This window comes from Aethalodelphis obliquidens, unplaced genomic scaffold (genome assembly GCF_003676395.1).
Source record: "Aethalodelphis obliquidens isolate GAN/ISIS:26980383/991018 unplaced genomic scaffold, ASM367639v1 scaffold3, whole genome shotgun sequence".
Lineage (NCBI taxonomy): Eukaryota > Metazoa > Chordata > Mammalia > Artiodactyla > Delphinidae > Aethalodelphis > Aethalodelphis obliquidens.
The window spans coordinates 16,679,030-16,699,606 of NW_020837947.1; the positions used below are offsets into that span (position 1 = coordinate 16,679,030).

General features: G+C 45.0%; 1 protein-coding gene across 7 annotated transcripts in view; it reads right to left on the reverse strand.

Moving 5' to 3' along the window:
- Positions 1–451: 451 nt before the first annotated feature.
- The window catches only part of SASH1 (SAM and SH3 domain containing 1), a 326,913-nt gene continuing 306,787 nt past the window's right edge, over positions 452–20,577 (reverse strand). For all 7 annotated transcript variants that reach the window (XM_027083813.1, XM_027083828.1, XM_027083804.1 and 4 more), the window contains 8 exons: positions 19,731–19,866; positions 17,935–18,104; positions 16,955–17,164; positions 16,102–16,252; positions 12,070–12,183; positions 6,711–7,840; positions 5,264–5,395; positions 452–3,801 (listed from right to left, as the gene is read on the reverse strand). In XM_027083813.1, the coding sequence (XP_026939614.1) occupies positions 3,538–3,801; positions 5,264–5,395; positions 6,711–7,840; positions 12,070–12,183; positions 16,102–16,252; positions 16,955–17,164; positions 17,935–18,104; positions 19,731–19,866 (2,307 nt within the window). In that variant the 3' untranslated portion in view covers positions 452–3,537. The remainder of the gene's footprint in view (positions 3,802–5,263; positions 5,396–6,710; positions 7,841–12,069; positions 12,184–16,101; positions 16,253–16,954; positions 17,165–17,934; positions 18,105–19,730; positions 19,867–20,577) is intronic.

Genomic DNA, 20,577 nt, shown 5'->3' on the forward strand with positions numbered 1-20,577 from the left:
ATATCAACTGTGGCACACTAACATTGAAAAATGATTTTTGTCAAGTTAGTTGATTTCTAGAATATCCCAATCTAGATGTTTTTCTCTCTCAACGGAAGACCTGGATTGTTTCCATTTAACTACACATGATATTGGGCAAGTCTGCGTGGACTGAAACTCTTCATTTGAAAACAACGGGTTTAGACCAGAGGTGGCTTCCAAAAATCTCTTTCTGGGCTAAGATGCTGCAATTATGTGACTTGATTATGCAATATTTGAAAAAAACCTGAAATAAATTGGCAAAGAGAATCTGAGTGAGTATGATAGTGAGTTTTTGTGATGTGGCAGAAGTAATTGTGTACAACTACTATTTTTACAATATATTTCATTCTTAAACCACACTTCATAAATTCCCTTTCATTTCTACCCTATGTACCTTTATAATACCCAGGGCACAACAAAAGAGGCATACTCAACTGAAGAAATTTATTTACTTTTTTTTTCTAGGTACATAGATGACATAATTATAGACAAGTTTTGATACATAGGAAAACCCTTCTGTCCACCTTTTTGCTAAATGAATCATCACAATAATTTTTACAATTTTTAAAACAATACACAGCTTTCTTGGGCTGAAGCAATCGCAAGAACATATTGGTACTGGTATATTACAGCTACTTACAATGTTTAAGAACAGCAATGGAGAAAAATAAGTTATTTAAATATTGATTTCATATACAGAAAGTGCAATGTTGTTAGTTGTTATATAATTTGCTCGACAGTTTCTTGTTTATCAATTTAAAATCGAGATAACTTGGACTCAGACTATTATATTTTTTTTTCTGAAAATAATACAGTACACACATGCAGCATTGACTTGGTGAACTGACTCCTTTTGCTGCAATTATGAAAGCAAACTTTGCTCTGTGAGGAACTGATTTTCAATCGACTAGTTATTTCCAATTTCACCTAGACCTGGAAAGAGAAAAGGCCTCTGACTAAGGCAAGGCCAGGAAAATCTACTTCTTGCTTATCCGGGAATGTAAGTAGTGGCTGGGACTGGCTGCACTTCCTTGTAGACAGCTTCAAAGGAAACAATGACACACGACGGATGTGTAGCTACCTGAGCCAAAGTGCCTCTCCAGGTTTCTCTTGTGCTTTCCAAAGACGACGATTTTCACCCTTCCTCAACGTTCTGCACCAAGTGCAGTGGATTAAAACTGGATATTGCTGAAGCTGACCACCTGCCTTCTGGTATCCACAGGAGGCCCCAAACCACCTCGGTCAAACATCACACACACACATTCAGGCTTTTCTAAGATCAAATTAAAAGTTTAAAGCAAAAGAAGACCAAACGAATACTAAAAGTAAAAAAAACAAAAACAAAAATTTTTTTTTTAAAAAGCACAATAAAGTAAAAATAACCTCAGATCCCACAGACTAGGAAGCCCTTCCCACTGAAAATGATTCATGGTCCCTGAATTTCACCTCTATGCAAAGGCAATGATGTCCAAAGAAGAATGAAAAAGATGCAGTTTGGCGTTCTCGGAAACTCATATTCAGAAGGCTCCCTTTTCTGGTACCACTTTTACATTAAGTGAAAATCTTACCGTGAAAATGAACTAACACTTTCCCCTTCTCCTTTGTTACCTATTACCTGACTTTACGTGTGGTCTTTTAGCTCAGCTTAAGCTATGAGCAGGCTCTCTCGGATGTCATGCTGAGGTACTGAAAACGCAGGGCGAGGAGCCCGTTTTACAGTGCCCACCTCACCACACACCTGAAATTCCTTCCAGTGACGTAGGAGAGCCCTGCAGCCTCATTACCTTCTAAATGGAATGTCACAGCCCACAGGAATGTCATACCCCAGATGACAAAAATGGGCTGTTTTGAAGAGTTCAACAGAAATTTGGCAACTTTAGCTTTTTTTCTACATTTCCACAACTTCTTACATGGCGTCTTATAGAAGGTGACTATTATTGAAGAAATATATATTATTCTTTCAAATGCATACCAAAAGCATGAAAAAAAATATGTCACCTGAGAATGTCCTTTTCCTCAGAAACATGGACCCAGATATATAAAGCAAATGGTAAAATGGTTTTGTAATTAACGAAATCACCTTTTTTCCCCCTTCCCCTGAGGGATATCATTTGTTTTAATGAGTAGATGAAGTATTACAGAACTTTTAAATCAAGGCTCCAAACATTTCTATTGTAAATGATCACACCCAGTGCTTAAAATAGGGTTCACGATAAGAATGTAAAGGAAAATCACTTTGTAAGCAATTGGAAACAATAATTTCTGTTTGCTAGAGAATCAGCCACTAGACTAAAAGAGAATGCTGAAATCAGTCAGAAGACAACTGAAAATATGCAACTACTTAATACATGGCCAATGTAGTTTGGCTCCAAAATGAACCTTTATTATATTTAAGTGAATTATCTAAATAAGAAAAGATGGAAAATAGTATTTTAATTATAAAACCAAAAAAAAAAACTTTTAAAATATCTTATAAACTACTTCCCTTTTAAAAAACAACCTCCTTAAATGTTCAACTTACAATGACCTTTTGCAAAGGTGATCTGTTAGCTAATGACTGAATTTTGGAATGGACACAGTCAAGATTCCAAGTCAATACTGCAGCACAATGACCAACGTGGTAACAACACTAAACTGATTAAAATGAAAGATCGTAACCTCAAACACACACATATACTCTCACACATGATATCTTTGTGAATTTAAGAGCGCCTTTTACCAGATTTGTAGTTAGTTTAAAAACTGAAAGTCAACATGAAATTTGGCCTGATAAACACCCCTATAAAATAAGCCATGTTAGAGTGAGACAATTAGAAAAGCCCATTTCTGCTGGAAACATCCCAGATCCGTTAGATGGCAGTCTAAGATGAAGATTTGGAGCTATGGTTACATGGTAGTGAACACTAAGTTAGATAACTGCTTAAAAGCTTACATTAAGGCAAATAAAAGCTGATTGCTAGAAAGCAATTATTAAAATGTCTCTTGTTTATCTAAAGGAGAATAGGGCTTTTTTTTTTCCTAGTGCAGCCAGATTTTCTTATTTTTGAACAAATGAGCCTGGTCAATAGTGTACAATCACTCCCGAGTCTGTTACTTTGGCCTGGCTAAAGCCCATCTGGGCCTCGGGAACCCTGCAGGGTGACAGACAGAAGGGCTAGAAGCACGCTTAGAAACAGGACAGGCTGCCCCTCCCTCTGCCCCCTGCTCTCACCCAGTGCACCAAGACAGACTGCAGGCAGAGCATTTGTGGCAAGTTGGCATCTTTGTTCTATTGTGTCCTGAAAACAAAAATAAGTGCTTGTCTTTTCTTTGGGGGTCAAAGAGAACCACACCAATTTCCTGGAGGGGGCTTTTCTGGAGAAGAGAGTCCCGTGCCAAGATTCCGAGTTCTGCTGGCCACACACTGGGCCTTTCTTCTGGGTCTGGTCTGCATGTCCAGCCAAGGAGGAATTGCATCAGCATCATAAACACAGTGAACGGGTGGCTCTTGTCCAGGGAGGTCCATTTCGGGCCTGACTACATGGCCTCGGGGCCTGGTGGCAGTTTGAAGAGTCTGGCTGCAGACACGAGCTTACTTATGTGTCTCTCCTCTGTGATGCCAGCCTCCTGAAGGCAAGTGTGGGACAGAGAAGGCACTTGGCCCAGCGTGCTGAAGCCCGCTTCAGTGAGGGCACTGGCGTACATGGGTAGACCGATGGAAACCAGCCAATCCGACACGGATGAAACGCATCCGGGAGATAGGGGCTTCCTACAGATTTCTGTGAGTCCACCGCTTGGGATCTGGGTAACCAAAGAAAGCAATTTATCAAGATTCAACAGGTGCCACTGGAGAGCTCTTTCTTCTATGCCTAAAAGGAACACTATGAAATATTATGTTTATTACTACACTATCAGAAAGGGATAATGCTATGAGATGTCCAAGAACATGACTAGCATCAAGAATTCTTTCCTGGGCTTCCCTGGTGGCGCAGTGGTTGAGAATCTGCCTGCCAATGCAGGGGACACGGGTTCGAGCCCTGGTCTGGAAGGATCCCACATGCCGTGGAGCAACTGGGCCCATCCGCCACAACTGCCGAGCCTGCGCTCCGCAGCAAGAGAGGCCGCGCGACAGTGAGAGGCCCACGCACTGCGATGAAGAATGGCCCCCGCTCGCCGCAACTAGAGAAAGCCCTCACACAGAAACGAAAGACCCGACACAGCCATAAATAAATAGATAGATAGATAGATAGATAGATAAATAAATAAATAATTTCCTGACTTCTCAAAGGTGACACAAATCTTCAAGGAAGTGTTGGAGGTTCCAGAAGGTACTTGGAATTAGACCTAACCCCAATTTTGTGTGTAAGTCTCCAAACTGTAATCATGTATATTTCTGGCTATTTTGTCTCATGGTGGTCACACTCTTCAACTAATGATCCTTACGGTGCTTGAAGAAGCAAACCTACGTGATAATGTGAAAAGTAAGATACTCAGTGGGTAAGGTTTTTATAAAGTAGATTTTCTTCTGTATTTGGGATCTACATTAACATCCAGAAAATTGAGCATTTAATCAATATAGTCATAAAGAATTAAAAATACAATAATAAATGTTGGCTAGGGCAGGGAAATGGACATCTATACTTGAATCCTGAGAAGGCCAAATGCTACACCTCTCAGAAAGGCAATTTACCACCAAACGTGCAAACCCTTAAGATTTTGTGCAGTCTTGTTGAAGCAAATCCTCTTCAAGGAATATATCCTCAGAAATTAACCCCAAAAGTCTACAAAAATTTATTAACCAGGAGGTTCTTCACTCAATTGTTTAAAATAAACAGCTGGAAAAAATCTAAATGTTTCAACAATGCGGAACTGGCTAAACTAGGACATACCTACTAGAGCACTTTGAAAAACTGATAATATAAAAGAAATTTTAGTAACAAAGAAAGAGGTTCACCACCTGATAACTGAAAACAATAACGTTTGCAAACTGTTCAGTACTATCATATATGTGCAGAGAAATGACTAGATGGGACTTTTTCACAGTGCTGGGGTTATGGATAATTTTCATCTTTTTCTCTCCAAAACGGTATTTTTAAACCTTTGTAGGCTGAATAGGTCTTACTCTCTCCCAGGTGTCTCCCTTCGATAGCTATAATGAACCCTGGGCTACTTAGCGGCTGCCAGCATGCTCATCATTAAGCTCTAGAACTGAATGGACTTCAAAAAGCTGGGTGAGGGGAGCCCCGAAGCGTGGGCTGCTTACCGCCATGCGGTGCTGCTTCCGAAGCAGCTTCACGCGGATCTGGTCCATGTTGGTGGCAACGTCCCTCTCGGGCTGATCTAAGTCTTCCGCATATCTCTGTACCAGGGCCTCAGGAATCCCACAGCGGCCATGCTGCAAGGGAACAGAAATCTCTTAGCGAGGGTTGCGAGGATCTTTTTCCTTCTCCAAGGACGGCAAACACAAGGTAGGATAAGACATTTCGCTACTAGAAAACAGGACTAAAAGTTTTAATTTGAAGTGAATATATTTTATTTAGTGTCAGGATGGATGTTTTAGAGACAATACTTTTACGTCTTTATCTTTTAAGTAGTTATGAGCTCTAGAAAAATGTTTTGAAATATGGTTAAAACAGGACACAATCATTCTCTATTTTGGGGTCCAACGCCCTCACCTCACTCTTATCTGATCATTTTGCAAAATGTTATTGAAGACAGTCTTCTAAACTGCAGGGGAGAAGGGCAAATTTGTGCCCTACAGAGAGTCTACTGTTGGTTCCTCAACTACAGAGTAGAGTTACACCGCTGTATCACTAGACCAGCATTTACTGTACAGTAGAATTCTCACAACTTTCCATTCAAAGGGGTTCATTCACTAAGTATCAGAAGGCAGAGGAGTATTTTATCGTAAGGCACTCTTGGTCATAAGAAGTTTATAACAAAGACTCCTGGGAATGCATTATAACAATTCATGCATTCCTAGGAGTAACATACAGCTACATCTATTACCGTGTATTTGTATTGAAAGTCATTATGGTATTGGCAGATCTACTCCTTTATTTTTCTTCAAATGAAAAATGAGTTTTCATTATAGGTCTCAATGTTTTTAGTACAATGAGGTATCTTTTCCCCTGTTACCCTTACAGATAATTATACAGTACAATTATTACATCTGAATAAGGCTCTACAATTTTCAAAGTAGGTTCAGGTTTATTTTATTTGCTCCTATTAATACCTCTAAGAGGCAGTTATGCAGGTCATTATTAATTCCATTTTACGCACAGGGAAATGAAATGGGGATTTGTTAAAGTCTAAAAACAAAGATGTTGAAGAAGACATGGAAACTGGAACTCACGTCTATCCTTTCAGGAACTGGGTCTAGTACTGACTGATGGCTCTCCCTGCAAAGGATAGCTGCCCCAAATTCAATACAAACAAGTGAAAGAAGAGAAGAGAAAAGAAGGGAAAAGAGAAGAGACCCCTGAGGCCGTGTCTGCATTTAATCTGGGCACTGTGCTACAGGTTCATTTGAACACCAAGCGGGGGGCGGCAGGAGCCCCCGCCGTGGGCCACCCGTACAGTCACTGTGCTTCGGTCCTCGCTGCCAGCTGGCCTTCAGGGGCTGGGAGGTGGGGGGCAATGCCGCTCCTCTCGCCTGGCCCCCGCCCGACCTAGAAGAGCCTGTGCAGTGGGGTCAGGGCCTCGGATACCTTATCGGAATAGGGCTCCTCGGTGAGATCGATGCCTTCGGCCCGCAGCTTCTTCTCGGTGAGCATCTCCAGGTCCACCCCGCGGGTGCAGGAGACCTTCCTGGCCAGGGCAGGGCCAAGCCGCACGCCGTGCTCCTGGAGGCTGGCACTCTCAGGCAGCTCCGACAGCCAGGGTGGAGGCCTGGCGCTTGGCGGGCCGCCCGGCTCCGGCACTGGGGGAGGCCTGGCCACTGGCGGCGGGGGACAGTCGCTGGGGCCGCCGGGGCTGCCCTTTTTAAGGGGCAGGCTGGGTGCATCGGGGCCAGGGGCGCTGGGCGGGCCGGGAGGGACAGGAGGCAGCCCGTTGGTGAGGCGCTCCCTGCTCTTCTTGGCGGGGACGGGGGGAGGCTGGGTGGGAGGTCTGGCCTGCGATCTGGCCTCGGGGCCCCTCTGCTCAGCATCCACACCTTCTTTGGTGCCCGGGGGGTGATGTGTCCCTTCGAAATCGAGTCCTTTCCTGTGACCCTCAAGAGGCGTCCTTGTTAAACCGTGTTTAACGGCAGGCAGTTGGGCGTCATAGGTTTTGGGTAAACACGGAGGAGGGGATGTGCCCTGTGAAAAGGCAGCCATCGGGCCATCCAGTTTCTTAGTAGTCGTTTTCTGAGGTTCAGAAAATCTCTTGCTTTGGGTCAGTAGCAGTGCATTGTCAACAGCAGAATCTAGGTTGGGGCTTTGAACCTTTGTGATGGAGGGTGCTGTCTTTTGTGGCACTTTGGGTACAATCTGAGGGGAAGGTTCTGTCACCTCACCAGGCACATCTTTTTCAGGTTCTCCTTGAAGGTCGTCCAGGGAGTGGGATCGGGGCCAAGTCTCCACGGTCTGGGGGCCCTCTAGGGTCTCACAGCTCCGGCAGATGGAAACGGGGAGGCTCCTTCGGTTTTTATTCAAGTCAGTCACACATGGGGGATCACAGTGCTTGGAGGTGTGAGGGGTGAGACCACTGCCCAGCCTCCCCTCCCCTCCCGGCTTCAGCGCGTCTACTGGCTTCGTTAGAGGCAAGGTTGGGTAGCTGCCCAGCTGATTCCTGTTGAAAGACTTCACGCTGGACTCGGCTGAAGATCTGGCAGAGGGGCTGGTTTTCCGAGACTTGCCTACGAGACAAGGAAATATTTTACAATCACATTTTAAAAAGCGAATCCATCAAACGGATGTAAAAGGTGTGCTAACGTAACTGAAACCTCCAACTCTTACCTCTCACTGTTGAATTACACTAAGGACGTAAAGTCACCCCTGGTGATGTAGAGTTATTGTGGTCCCATGTTTATTTTTAGAAAGAATTCTTAGTCTTATTAAAGGACTCAGGGAGATGAAAGTTAATTGAGTTATGTGGAAAGAAAATATGCTGTGTCAGGCAATAAAATAAATCTATGCCTAATGTCTGTTCGTAGCTGCAGTCAGTGTGAAACAAGGCACACCCACACCCCATTTAGGAACCACACTGACGGGATTTCTGTTTAGGGAGTAGTTTCCTAAGACCATGGCTGCAAAGAGGACGTAGGACTGAATTCTGGGACAAGTTCTTTAAATGGTATTCCCCAAGGTTCGCTGGTGACCGCTGAATTCTCAAAACTTTCAAGCCCTCCCCGCTTTGTGTTTTGCTCAGGTGTGTTAAATAAAGGTACCCTAGAAACAGTCAGCTGACCTTGGTACAAATGAGTGAACAAGCTGAAGTGAGGATGTCGCCACAGACAATCTATTAGATACAGATATGGTTCTAATTGCCACTGAAGCTATAGACCTGATTACAATAAAATGATTGTCAGGCTGATAACTTATCAACCGGTCACAGTCTACTTAGTTGACAACTGTTGACTGATACTAATTGCTACTGCTGTCTGGTGAACAGAGCCACCCATGGTAACCCTGAGTGCACCTGACCCCAATCCACTTAAGATTCCTCTTCTGTCTGAGACAAGTAAGCTGTCTGAATTTCCTATGGACTGCTTCCCGACTGTTAGGACAGCGAAGCAACAAACTAGGCATGCGGCCCTCTTCCCCCGAAACTGCTCTGTCCTCAGGCCGTGCCGCTGCTGCTCGTGTGGCCCTGGTGGATGGTCTACTTGGTAAGTTGTTTTCCTTATGGACCTAATAGTTCCCAACACTCAAATGTTGGTTTTCATTGCGAAAAGAAGAGGACATAGGAGACACACAATTTAGGTTTTATGGCTGCAGGTATTTTAGATGCAATTTATTCACCTCACACAGAAGTCAGCAGAGGCTAACTAGAAACGAGAACGGCGAAGAGGTCAGAAAGGAAAAGATTAGCACCACGTTCACGGCGGTCAGAGAATGGTCTCTTTTCAGAACACTGCACTTTTAAAATCAGTACTTTTCAAAGCAAGAGGATACTTTTTTTTTTTTTTGCGGTACACGGGCCTCTCACTGTTGTGGCGTCTCCCGTTGCGGAGCACAGGCTCCGGACACGCAGGCTCAGCGGCCATGGCTCACGGGCCCAGCCGCTCCGCGCTATTCGGACCGGGGCACGAACCCACGTCCCCTGCATCGGCAGGCGGACTCTCAACCACTGCGCCACCAGGGAAGCCCAGGAGGATCCTTTTTAATGAAGCTTCATTTACAAAACAGATCAAAGTTGAAGTGTGGAGGTTTCTCAAGGCCCAGGTCCACACACGGCCACCAAGGCCCCCATCCTCGGGACCCCGCAGACCACAGTTAAAAACCAGGGCCTTAGGCAGCATGAGCTTCTGAACCAGAAGTTATGGACTGCATAAGAGGGACTGCTTCTGTAAACCTTGCGTTTATTTCTCCACCCGGTGAAACTACTCTCCTAGTAAAACTAGATCAAAATCGTGCAGCTTGGTTTAATGTTTGAGAAAACAAAGGTGGGGAGGTACCATGTCCTTAACTGTTACGTGGACAAAGCAGAAAAGATGGGTGTGTGGGGGGAGAAATGTCGAATCTATTTTGAAAACGTCTTGCTTTTCAAGTGCTTTCGGCTGGTTTGAATTGTGGACTTCCGGCAAGTTCCTATCTTCAGTGTATATGTTTATGCTCCTTTTCAAAGTGAAAGGTATGGTTGATCCTGTTGTTCCAAAGCCCGTTTAGTAAATGTCTTCTCTGTGCACATACAAGTTTACTTAAGTAAAGTAAACTACTGATTCAAACTGAGTCCACGTGTGTCGTGGGTATGGGAGCCAAAAATACACATTGTCCAATAACTTCCAAAAACTAGACCATGAGGAGGGCTGGCCCAGTGATGTGAAGTTTGGGGGTCATAACTCTGAGCCCCCAGTCATGCTGTCTGCGGGGACAAAGGAAGTACCATATTGGATGTGGGTAATTATATTCTTTCTGTCTAGCTGGTCTGAAGTTTTGAGATTTTTTTTTAAAAACAAAAATGTGCTCTTTAAGATTTAATTATATACCCTTCATTCAGAGATCTGGCTTTCATAAAAATGAAGAAATGTTTGAATAGACTTTTCACATTATTTTAATATGAATATAGATATTTTCATACTGTAATGATAATACTGCTGCCAGGATCTATCTGTTTTTTGTGGGGGTTTTTTTGAATTTTAGAATTTTATTTCTTTTTTATACAGCAGGTTCTTATTAGTTATCCACTGTATACATATTACTGTATACATGTCAATCCCAATCTATCTGTTTATGGAAGGAGTCATCGTGCAACTGCGATCCCTGAACTAACGAGCACGCCTGTTTTCCCAGGGCAGTGTCCGAACACCGAGGGCAGCCCCTGCTCAGGCTTTACTGTCTATTTAAGAAGAAAACTTGAGGTGAGGGATGATGATGATACTGAAGGAACCAAACCTTCCTGCCCTGGCTTTGCATCGTGTTCTCAGCGGGGCTCCTCAAAATCCTCCCACTGAAATGAGAGACTCACGGATGACGGTCCCGAGCACTGGGATTTTCTTGCTCTTCAGAATAAATAAGCAAAATCAAATAGGCAAAGAGACCTTTTATGGTATATGTTGCCTTTTGCCTTGTTCCCAAAATAGGTCCACCTATTTTCATCTAATCCATGGTTTGTGAAAGTACTTATGATAACATACAAACTAAATCCCTTCTGGCTTGAAGTTCAACGAAGCCCCGATACCCCTGGCTGATGTATGACGACATTAAGTAATTAAGAGTATGGACTTGAAAATGCTTATGGCATTGGCAAGTCAGGTCTAAAATACTGTCTACCATTGACTGAGAGCCTATTATTATGAGTCAGAGTGGTGCCAAGAGGAAAAGAACAAGGGCTTCCGTTATTATTTAATGTCTCTTTAGCATCCTCATCTACAAAATATGCACTGCAGGGTCTGAGTGATAATTAGCAATTGCATACGTGCGCACCTAGCCCACTGCCTCATTCATAATCAGTGTTTACAAAGTGCTAGGTATTTTTAATATATTATTACTTTGTCTTAGAATAATCTATAAAAAAAAACAACAACTCACATTACCATTTAAGAAGTAAGGAGGAGGACTCCCCTGGTGGCACAGTAGTTAAGAATCCGCCTGCCAATGCAGGGGACACGGGTTCGATCCCTGGTCCGGGAAGATCCCACATGCCGCGGAGCAACTAAGCCCGTGCGCCACAACTACTGAGCCTGCGCTCTAGAGCCCACGAGCCACAGCTACTGAGCCCGTGTGCCACAACTACTGAGCCTGCACTCTAGAGCCTGCGAGCCACAACTACTGAGCCCGTGTGCCAAAACTACTGAAGCCCGCGTGCCTAGAGCCCGTGGTCCGCAACAAGAGGAGCCCCCACCCGCAAGTAGAGAAAGCCCGCGCGCAGCAACGAAGGGTCAACGCAGCCAAAAACAAATAAGTAAATCAATTTGTTTAAAAAACAAAAAAAGAGGTAAGGAGGAGTCGGAGATGTAATTTGGCCAAAGTCTTCAGCTATGCCCTATTCACGTTCAAACACCAGGTCTCCCCACTCTAAAGCCCCACAGCTCTTTGCATGATCCAGATGGGGGGAGGGGCCTAAACCTCTAAGAGCAGCAGAACAATGGAAAGTTTAGGGTCCCTTTCTCTGACACACAAGTTTAAACTCTTTCCAATTATGTGCTATGTGGGATGGAAGAGTAACTGATGAAAGACCTCTCTACTCATTTCTCAACATCATCAGTGGCCTAGGTTCCTGAGAGATGTTCCTCCCTCCTAAGGATCTTAATTAAGCACCATTCACCCCGGGAAAACTCCTCTCCCTGTTGCCAGTTTTCCCAAAAGCAATGAATGGCTCAGGCTGAGGAAGAAAGACAGTCATTAGCCAAAGCACAGATGTCAAGAAACGGCCCAGTAGGCTTGCGTATGAAGATGCATTCACGATCATTGGTGCTGACAGTACCGTTTTCCAAGTTCTCGCTGCTTTCATAGCATCCCGAGTCTCGTGGAGAGCATCCACTCAAGCCCTGGCTGTCAACAAGCAGCTTCTCCTGGGATCCGGACTGGTCGCTGTTACCTAAAGAAGGTGAACACATAGCATGGGATCGTAAGAAGACGGAAAAGCAGGCTCCAAATCAACGGCATCCCAGTTCCATCCTCGGTTCTCACAATACATTTTGAAGCCTTGGACTTTGGAAGAGGACAAATTATTTTAAAGTAAATGAGATAAAAATGAACGAGTGAGATCAGAACACTTTTCTTTTCAAATCATGTATCACAGGAAGGTAAGTTTGTAGACAGAGGACAATAGTTGAAATACATCAATGCCTTTTAAGTTACCCTCAGGCCAACCAGGGAGAGGAGAAATTCAGAGCATCATGTCAAAAGTGGGGGGAGAGCAACCACAGTCTGCACATTCTATAAAGAGGGCATGCCTGGCCTTATGTAGGTTCAAAGTTACAGGAAGACTGTCTTTCAATCATTATGCAGACTAGATGCTTGGTCGATAAAAATGGAAACCAAGAAAACATTTTCTACCTAAAATAAGTTGACAATGAATGGCTTTAATTTACTTTTCTTTCTCTTCACTTCGCCTCCCCCCCTCCTCACACACACACACTCTAAATCAATAAACCAGAAATCTGATGCCTTTTCTTGGGTCATTAAAAAAAAATTGTGGGAAGGCTGAGGGCTGCCATTCCTACTGTCCACTGACCACTTCCTGTTTGTATTTCTCACATGGAAAGCATTTTATAACAGAAATCATGGCGGAACAAGCCCTTAAATTAGAGCACCAAATTAAGAAATGCTATTTTTAAAGTGATTAATGAAAAATTAACTAATTGGAAGCAAAAGAGAAAAAACCCTTTCCCCTCCCCCACACCGAAAGTGGAACATTCTAGAGTGGTGTCCTCATTGTGTGGAGGAGTCTGTGGATTTGGAATGGCCTTTGTTCTAGCCTAGCATGTTATTTTGGAAAATGATACTTATAAAATGAGGGCTTGGAGCTATCAATTACAACCCAGGAAGAGGAATCAATGCAGTTCGTCCTTGGCGAGATAGTTCAGTGTATTGCAGCGGGCAAACAGACTCCAAAGTGCTGACCGACGGGAATAAAACAGTCTGCAGGAAAATGCAGACTGTGCCTGCATCTTTCGGGATGCCAGCCTCACACACAGCAGGATACCTGAAGTTATTATGGGGAGTGAAGGGGTCCCTTGCATTGCCTGAAAACCGCAGTTCAATCCATAAAATCATGAGGCCTGTTCAAGGGGCTAGAGCCACCTTCCTCCTGGAGGATCCAATCAGCAGCTACTTGCAGGAACCCAACAAATCGAGCAAAATTCCCTAAAACTAAAAGCTAGTGTTTCCCCAGTAGGTTGTCCTTCTTCATTAGGGAGAATGAAGAGGCGGGGCATCTCTTAGATGTACTGCACACTCAAGGCCACATCCTCCCCGCACCCCAGACTCACTAGAATTAACGCCAAGGCACCAAGGACAAGAAAGAAGGGGAGCTGGAATCACGGACATTCTCACAGTCAAGTGAGAGCGAAGGACTGGGTTGTGGGGCTGAAACTCCATTTGGACATGACCTGAATTTGGACTGAAGGTCTCCCCAACCCCATCTCAACACACACACACACACACACACACACACACACACACACACACACACGGAGAAGAATATATGCTAAGACACTGATGAGACATCCCAACATCAAAAGGTGCTTATGCGCACGGATATGTGCCATTTTCTGGAGTGTAAGTTACCTTGGAAAAGAAGGGAAAGGAATGGGATTCTTGGATAGCAGGCCTTCCAATGGGCTTGCAACACTTATGTCTTTAAAAAATAAGCACTGAAGTAAATATGACAAAATGGTATGTGGATTTGTTTTATTTTTCTCTGTACTTTCCTGCATATTTGAAATAATCCCTGATTAAAATTCTTATTCTTATGAAAATGATTTTGTTAAACGAGAGCTTTCATCTGGCAGACCTAGGAGCGTGGGTCTGGGATCAGTAGAAGGAACTGCCCCGGGACAACGAGAGTCTTTTCCAAATGGAACCCCGCAGGAAGGCTGGCATTCCCCGCGCACAGATGCAATGAGAGAAGCTGGACCCATCTGAGTGCCAAGCCATGATGCAGATGTGCCTCTTGCTCTTGTGGGGGGCTGAGTTGGAAGATGTGCAAAGATCTCTCAGGTCTCAGCAGGTCTCTGGATCTGTCTAGTCTGACAGAAATGTATTGTGTTCCTCTAAGGTATCAGTTACTTAGAGTACTTCCTAACCACAATGAATTTAAAAGCGCCGAATGTAGCATCTTCTAATCCTAGGGTAATCCTGCATCCAGGCACTTGGTGCTCACTGGCACCCCTGAGCCCTTGAAGCCTTTGTTTTAGAACCACTAAAAAGAAGTACCAATTTATGTATGCGGGATGTTCTATACAGTGGCACAGCACAGATTCAGAGTAGGATTTACGAAGAGGCAAAGAGCCTTCCTTAGACTTGTGAGTGAGCATGATGAGGGGCAAAGATTCCTCCTATAAAATATGCCCAAGTGCACACCTCAGGACATGATCCCAGGAGGGACAAGGAGTCTTAGCCCTTGCAGCATGACAGAGACAGACCCTGCACCTTATGCTCAGAATTTAGCTTTGCTCCTCCTGTGTCTAAATGCTAAAGGAAACACAATGGATGGGGTTTATAAACCAGCTGTTCTCAGTGGCTGAGGAAGAGCAAATGAGCTATCTTACCGAGCAGATGTGGTCCAGGAGACTAGATGATTGAACGTTAATTGATATTCATATAGCTGGTCGGCCATTCCAGGCACTGGGCCAGGCTCTGACACAACCTGGCCACAGATCCCCAAGGTGTCTCCTGGGGAACTCCAATACTAAAGAGACCAGGTTATAAAGTGATATTAACTCTGAAACACAATTCCCTCCAAATCTATCCCTGAAGGCAGTGTGTTTATCTAGGGTTTAGACATCTATCTGATGGTGTGTCATCAGTTAATTTAGAGGGAGGACTTATTAAGCAGAAGTGAATTTAACTGCACTGAGACACTTGCTTCCATGTCTCTTGGGCCTGATACATTCAGTAATGTACAATTTTTTTTCCCACCATTCACCATGATTTTGGTGTGTCTTTTAGCAATGGAAATGCTATTAGCTACTGATATCCCTGAAGCAGAGCATTTGAAAGAAAATGCATTTGAATTCAGTAACTGGCAAGGATACTCTCCACTTTGTGATGAATAATTTCAGGAATATTTCTGATGTCAGATTGAAGAATAAAGAGCAAGATAAGACCGGGTTAATGGAGCAAAGGACACAGTGTATTCAAATAACTACAGGAAAGCTGTGAGCTCACTAAATTCTCTTCATGGGTTGTAAAAATGAGCTATCATTTTAGCTGAGAAATCGCAGCATGGAATTCTCTGCCCTACATATTCACTTGAGATTATTTCCTGCTTCTTTAACGCAAGCTGATGAATTTCATTTATTCATTAATTAACCTATTCATTCAGAAAACAACTCCTCATGTGCTTTGAGAAGTAATTAACCCTTGGTGGGGCAAGATACTCCCAGTTTGTCAGTTACTCTTGTGCCCAGGTATCCTAATGACCTCCTGAAGGCTGCACATCCCACCAGCCCCCAAGGTGGCATGAACTGTGTGTCTTAAAAATACTGCAATTCAATTCTCAGTCCCTCAGAGGAGCGTCTTCCTCAACGATTACCTAGAAACATGTCAGGAAAGTATAGGCTAGTAAGGTTTTCTTTTGCTCCTGCATTGGCAGGAAGGTCTGCTTTGGGAATCTATGTCTTTGTGCTATTTGACAGAATACAAAATTGACCTTGGCTTTGGAAACAGTAGGATCGAATGAGTGACTCCAAGGACCCAAGCATATGCTCGCAGCTTATGGGACGCCTGCTGGTGACCTGAGAATGTGGCGGATCTAACAGTGAACACGTCTGTGCTGGGAAGGACTTACTGTCATATTCCTGTAACAGCTCCACGGCTGTCAAGAGAACAGCTCTGTGCTCTGGGTCCCGGATATTTAACTCGTCCAAATCTTCCTCCTCCAGGAGCTTAAAGGTGTCCAAGTCTTCATATCCATTGAACAGGAAAGTGGGCATGTGCTCCTGGAGGGAAACAAGACAGAAGTGAGTCAGCAGCCCAGCCATGTGATCCACGACCGATGACCGGCCTCAAACCCCTAAACTCTTTTTCCATAGTCATTTTTATGCTAATTCAAACATTAGTAAGTATCCTTTGTAGCACAGTCTGGACCTCCCAGTCCTACAGCTTAGTGCGCAGGCGGGGCACTTCATCCATCAGGGGTTAGGAAGATTTACACTGCAGGCTGAGATGACTCCACTGGCTTGCATTTTAATTGTGCCCTTGCTGTGAGCTGAAGCCTGTAATGCCACCCAGTGTGCAGCAGAGGAGATTCTTCTTTCATTTAGAGCTGCTGAAATCCAGCTCACAGAGACCTGTGACCTCCCCAATACCAAGACAGTTGTGCAAGGAGGAAATAGAATCTACCACGTAGACCCCCCCCCCGCCCCGCTAGATGCCGGGAGTAATGGGGGGAGAGAGGGTGGAGGGGAGAATCCTTACGGCCTCTGAGAAGCCAACCAGGGCGCCAGGAGTTTGTGCTTACAGCCCTTCCTGGTAGTGGCTTGAAGCTCACAGCTCTTTGGACTAGGAGCTCATTGCGACCTGGATTTATGCTATCACCCCCAGCGGAGGTCAAGGGCAGAGTCATGGTGCTGGTAACTATTTCTGTAGGATAATGGGTACTCGTCATAGCAGATGCGGGGCCAGGACAGGACGGAACTAACTTTGAGGTTGATGCGATCCAGGAGATCCTCCACCGACTTGGGCTGGGGGGGTCTTCCTTTCCTCCTCCTCCTGGTGGGGCGCTTGGGCTTCTCCTCTTCCTCGTTGAGCACGTCCACGTAGATGAATTTGAATGTGCCCACCTTGTTGTTCAGCAGGCCCATCCAGGTGCCCATGGGGGGTTTGCTGATTATGTCAATGATGTCTCCTTTCTGTCGCCCAGGGAACAAAGATCTTTCCGTTAGGTACATTTCCAAGCATGAACCATCTGTCAATCAGAGGCGTGAATCACACGCATGTGAAGACACTAGGAAGACCAGAATCAGCGTTCCACGAGTCACCCGCTACGATTGGGAGTCCGGCAGATACCGGACAGGGCACTCCTGACCGTGCCAGATCTCATGGAGGCCCAAGGGCCCATCCCCTCTGGCCTCCTGCACCGCAAGACAGTGGCCCGAGGTGTCCGTCCACCAGGGCTCAGGGCTGGGTGGGCACCTGGCTCTCTAAACGCCCTGCCCTTACCCAGAGAGCACCTACTTTTTAGAAAAAGAATTCCCACCAATCAGATGTCAGTGGCAACTGCTGTCCTGTAATCGCTTCATACATTTCATGGAACCCCATCTGTCCCATATGAATGTCACTGACGACAGAGAGAAGCCAGTTATATCTCTTCAGTTGGTGAAAGCACAGAGACTGGAGGGTGGAGGGCAACAGGAATTCTGGAGGGAAGCTGAGGTCAGAGGACAGGGCCAGAGGGATGAGGTGGTGACAAAAGAGGATTAACACAAGACCCTCCTCCAAATGCCGGCTGGTTCTCTGTTTCATTTTCCACTACAGAGGTCGAGACCGGCTTATCAAGGTAGCAGAGACACTGGCCAGTCTGCACCACAACAGCCCAGCATTTAACAGCAAGGAGAAGAGAACACCTCCTATGGCAACAAGGCACCCCGTGTTACTGCTCCAAGGCCAGGCAGACACACACCTTGAGCTTGAGTGAGTCTGTGTCATAGGGGCTGGGCGTGAAGTCGGTGTGCACCCTGGCGCGCCCACAGAATGGGCCCCGGTATGGGGGCTCCTCGTCATCACCGTCTTCCGACTTAACACTCTCCCTGTTGCTGGTCGAGGAATCGGTGGTGCTCACTGTTTGACCACCTGTACAGGAAAACAGGCAGAACATGGGTCAATACAGATTTCCTGCACAGCAAAGCTGAAGGCACTGAAGGGGGCTTCCCTGGTGGCGCAGTGGTTAAGAATCCGCCTGCCAATGCAAGGGACACGGGTTCGAGCCCTGGTCTGGGAAGATGCCACATGCTGTGGAGCAACTAAGCCCGTGCGCCACAACTACTGAGCCTGCGTTCTAGAGTCCGCGAGCCCTAACTACTGTGCCCGTGTGCCACAACTACTGAAGCCCGCGTGCCTAGAGCCCGTGCTCCGCAACAAGAGAAGCCACCGCAATGAGAAGCCCGTGCACCGCAACGAAGAGTAGCCCCCGCTCGCCGCTACTAGAGAAAGCCCGCGTGCAGCAACGAAGACCCAACATAGCCAAAAATAAATAAATAAATAAATTTGTTTTAAAAAAAAAAGAAGGCACTGAAGGCATCACAGGCTAGGAAGGTAAGCGCCAGAGGAGGGAGTCCCGAGACACAGCCAAATGTCAGGACCAGAGCAGAGTCCAGGGGAGGATCTGAGTTTTCTGACTGTTCTCCCTAATCAAGCCCCAATCAGACAGGGGCCTTCATCAGGTTATCTTTATGACCAGGAATCCAGGTGACACCGAGGCTCCCTGATAGAGGACACCACCCTTAACATTCATAACCTCTCATTTGTCAGGCATACTATTTTTACCCCCTTTTACAGATGAGGAAACGTCACTTGCTCAAGGCCAAATGCTTTTGAAGTAGCGAGTTTAAACTTGGTCTCTTCCCCCATAGCATTCGGCAGGCACCACCATTGGACCGGGAGTGGTTGCACAGCATTTGTTTCAGGGACATCTGTCATTCTCTTCTCCTCTTCTTATTTTTTTCCCTGTTTCTTAGTTGATTATTTTATTGCCCTGATAATAATGTTTTAATCGACATTTTGTATTCATGAAAGTTAGGAAGACATTAGCTTTCTTTGTCAAGCCAGAAGAGCATTATTGGCACTCCCCACTACCCGAAATGCATCAGGGAAAAATAACATTACATTATTGTGTTGAATTCTGCATAAAATGTTTCTGATTAAGGATTGGAGAATGAAGAGAAGCATCTGTCTTCTCTTTTATTAAACCCCCACTAAAATGCTAACAAAGGAATTGGATTCACTATGACAAGGAAAATGGCAGGGGGCAATGCACAGATGAGAGATTTTTACCAAAATCCGTAAGACAAAAAAGTGGTCAGAGGATCGCTAATTACTACTGTAGCTGGAGGATGTGCCCAGAGGTCAGGAGAGCAACGTGTGCGCAGCAGGGCCCTAGTCCTCTCCTCTCAGTTTGCTGCACATCTTCATGAGCCCTTCCCCTTGACCTACTCCCCCCGAGTCTCCAGATCTTCTGCTGGCGTGCTTCCCCTCTCTCCTCCAACCCAAATCATTACCCTCAATTTTGTGGCCCTGCTAGACATCAACTACTAAACAAATAGGACTCTAGGGCCAGCTATTTTGCAGGTCTGTCTCTGTAACAGCACCTTAAGGGTAAGAACTTGGTCTAATTTATCTTTAAACTGCCTGAACCTGACACTCAGTAAAAGTCTGATTTTGACTCCGAGGAAATCATCTACATTTGCAAACTAGACCTACTCATTGAGCTTTGACCGCTCAGAGAACTCCGCAGACTCTCCACAGAACCTCCGGCTTTGAGCTTGGGCTTGTCCATGTGTTCGCTGTCAGGCTGAGAGGACGGAGGGGAGCCCGGCATTCCATCAAGGCCTGAATCCTGAAATGGGTTTTGACAAAATTATGTTTCACCAGAGTGGATGGGCGTCCTTTTGTAATTCACAGCAGTTTAGCCCTCAACGACATCAGTCAAATCCATCTTTATACCCAAGTCTGATTCTTTACCCAAAATGTACCTTCCTTTTTCATCTAAATCATTGCTTCATTTTAAAGTTGTGGTTCATGTAACTATTAATTAAACACTCAAAAAGTATTTTTCATACTCAAATAGATATTTTTGAAAAGAATCTATCTACCTTGTAGACAAAACATTTTGTTAAAGGCTTAGAGACTCTTAGTATACTCCCTCGTTCAGTAATAACGCTGGACTTCAAATGTAGATCAGATACAACCCACTAGTAATGTAGTATCCGGAAGTATCATCATAGAATATTTAATCTATTTGAAGGGAAACATTTACACACACACACACACACACACACACACCCCACACACGCACACAAAGCACAGATTCTTATATTTCTGTTTACACAAATTACTAAAATTGGCTAATAAAATACCAACTTAGGACCCAGATATACAGTTGACCCTTGAACAACACAGGGGTTGGGGTGCCTACCAGCTTTGCAGTTGGCCCTCCTTATCTGCGGCTCTGCATCTGTGGATTCAGACAACCACAGATCGTGTAGTACTGTAGCGTTTACTATTGAAAAAATCCACCTATGAGTGGACCTATGCAGTTCAAAACCTG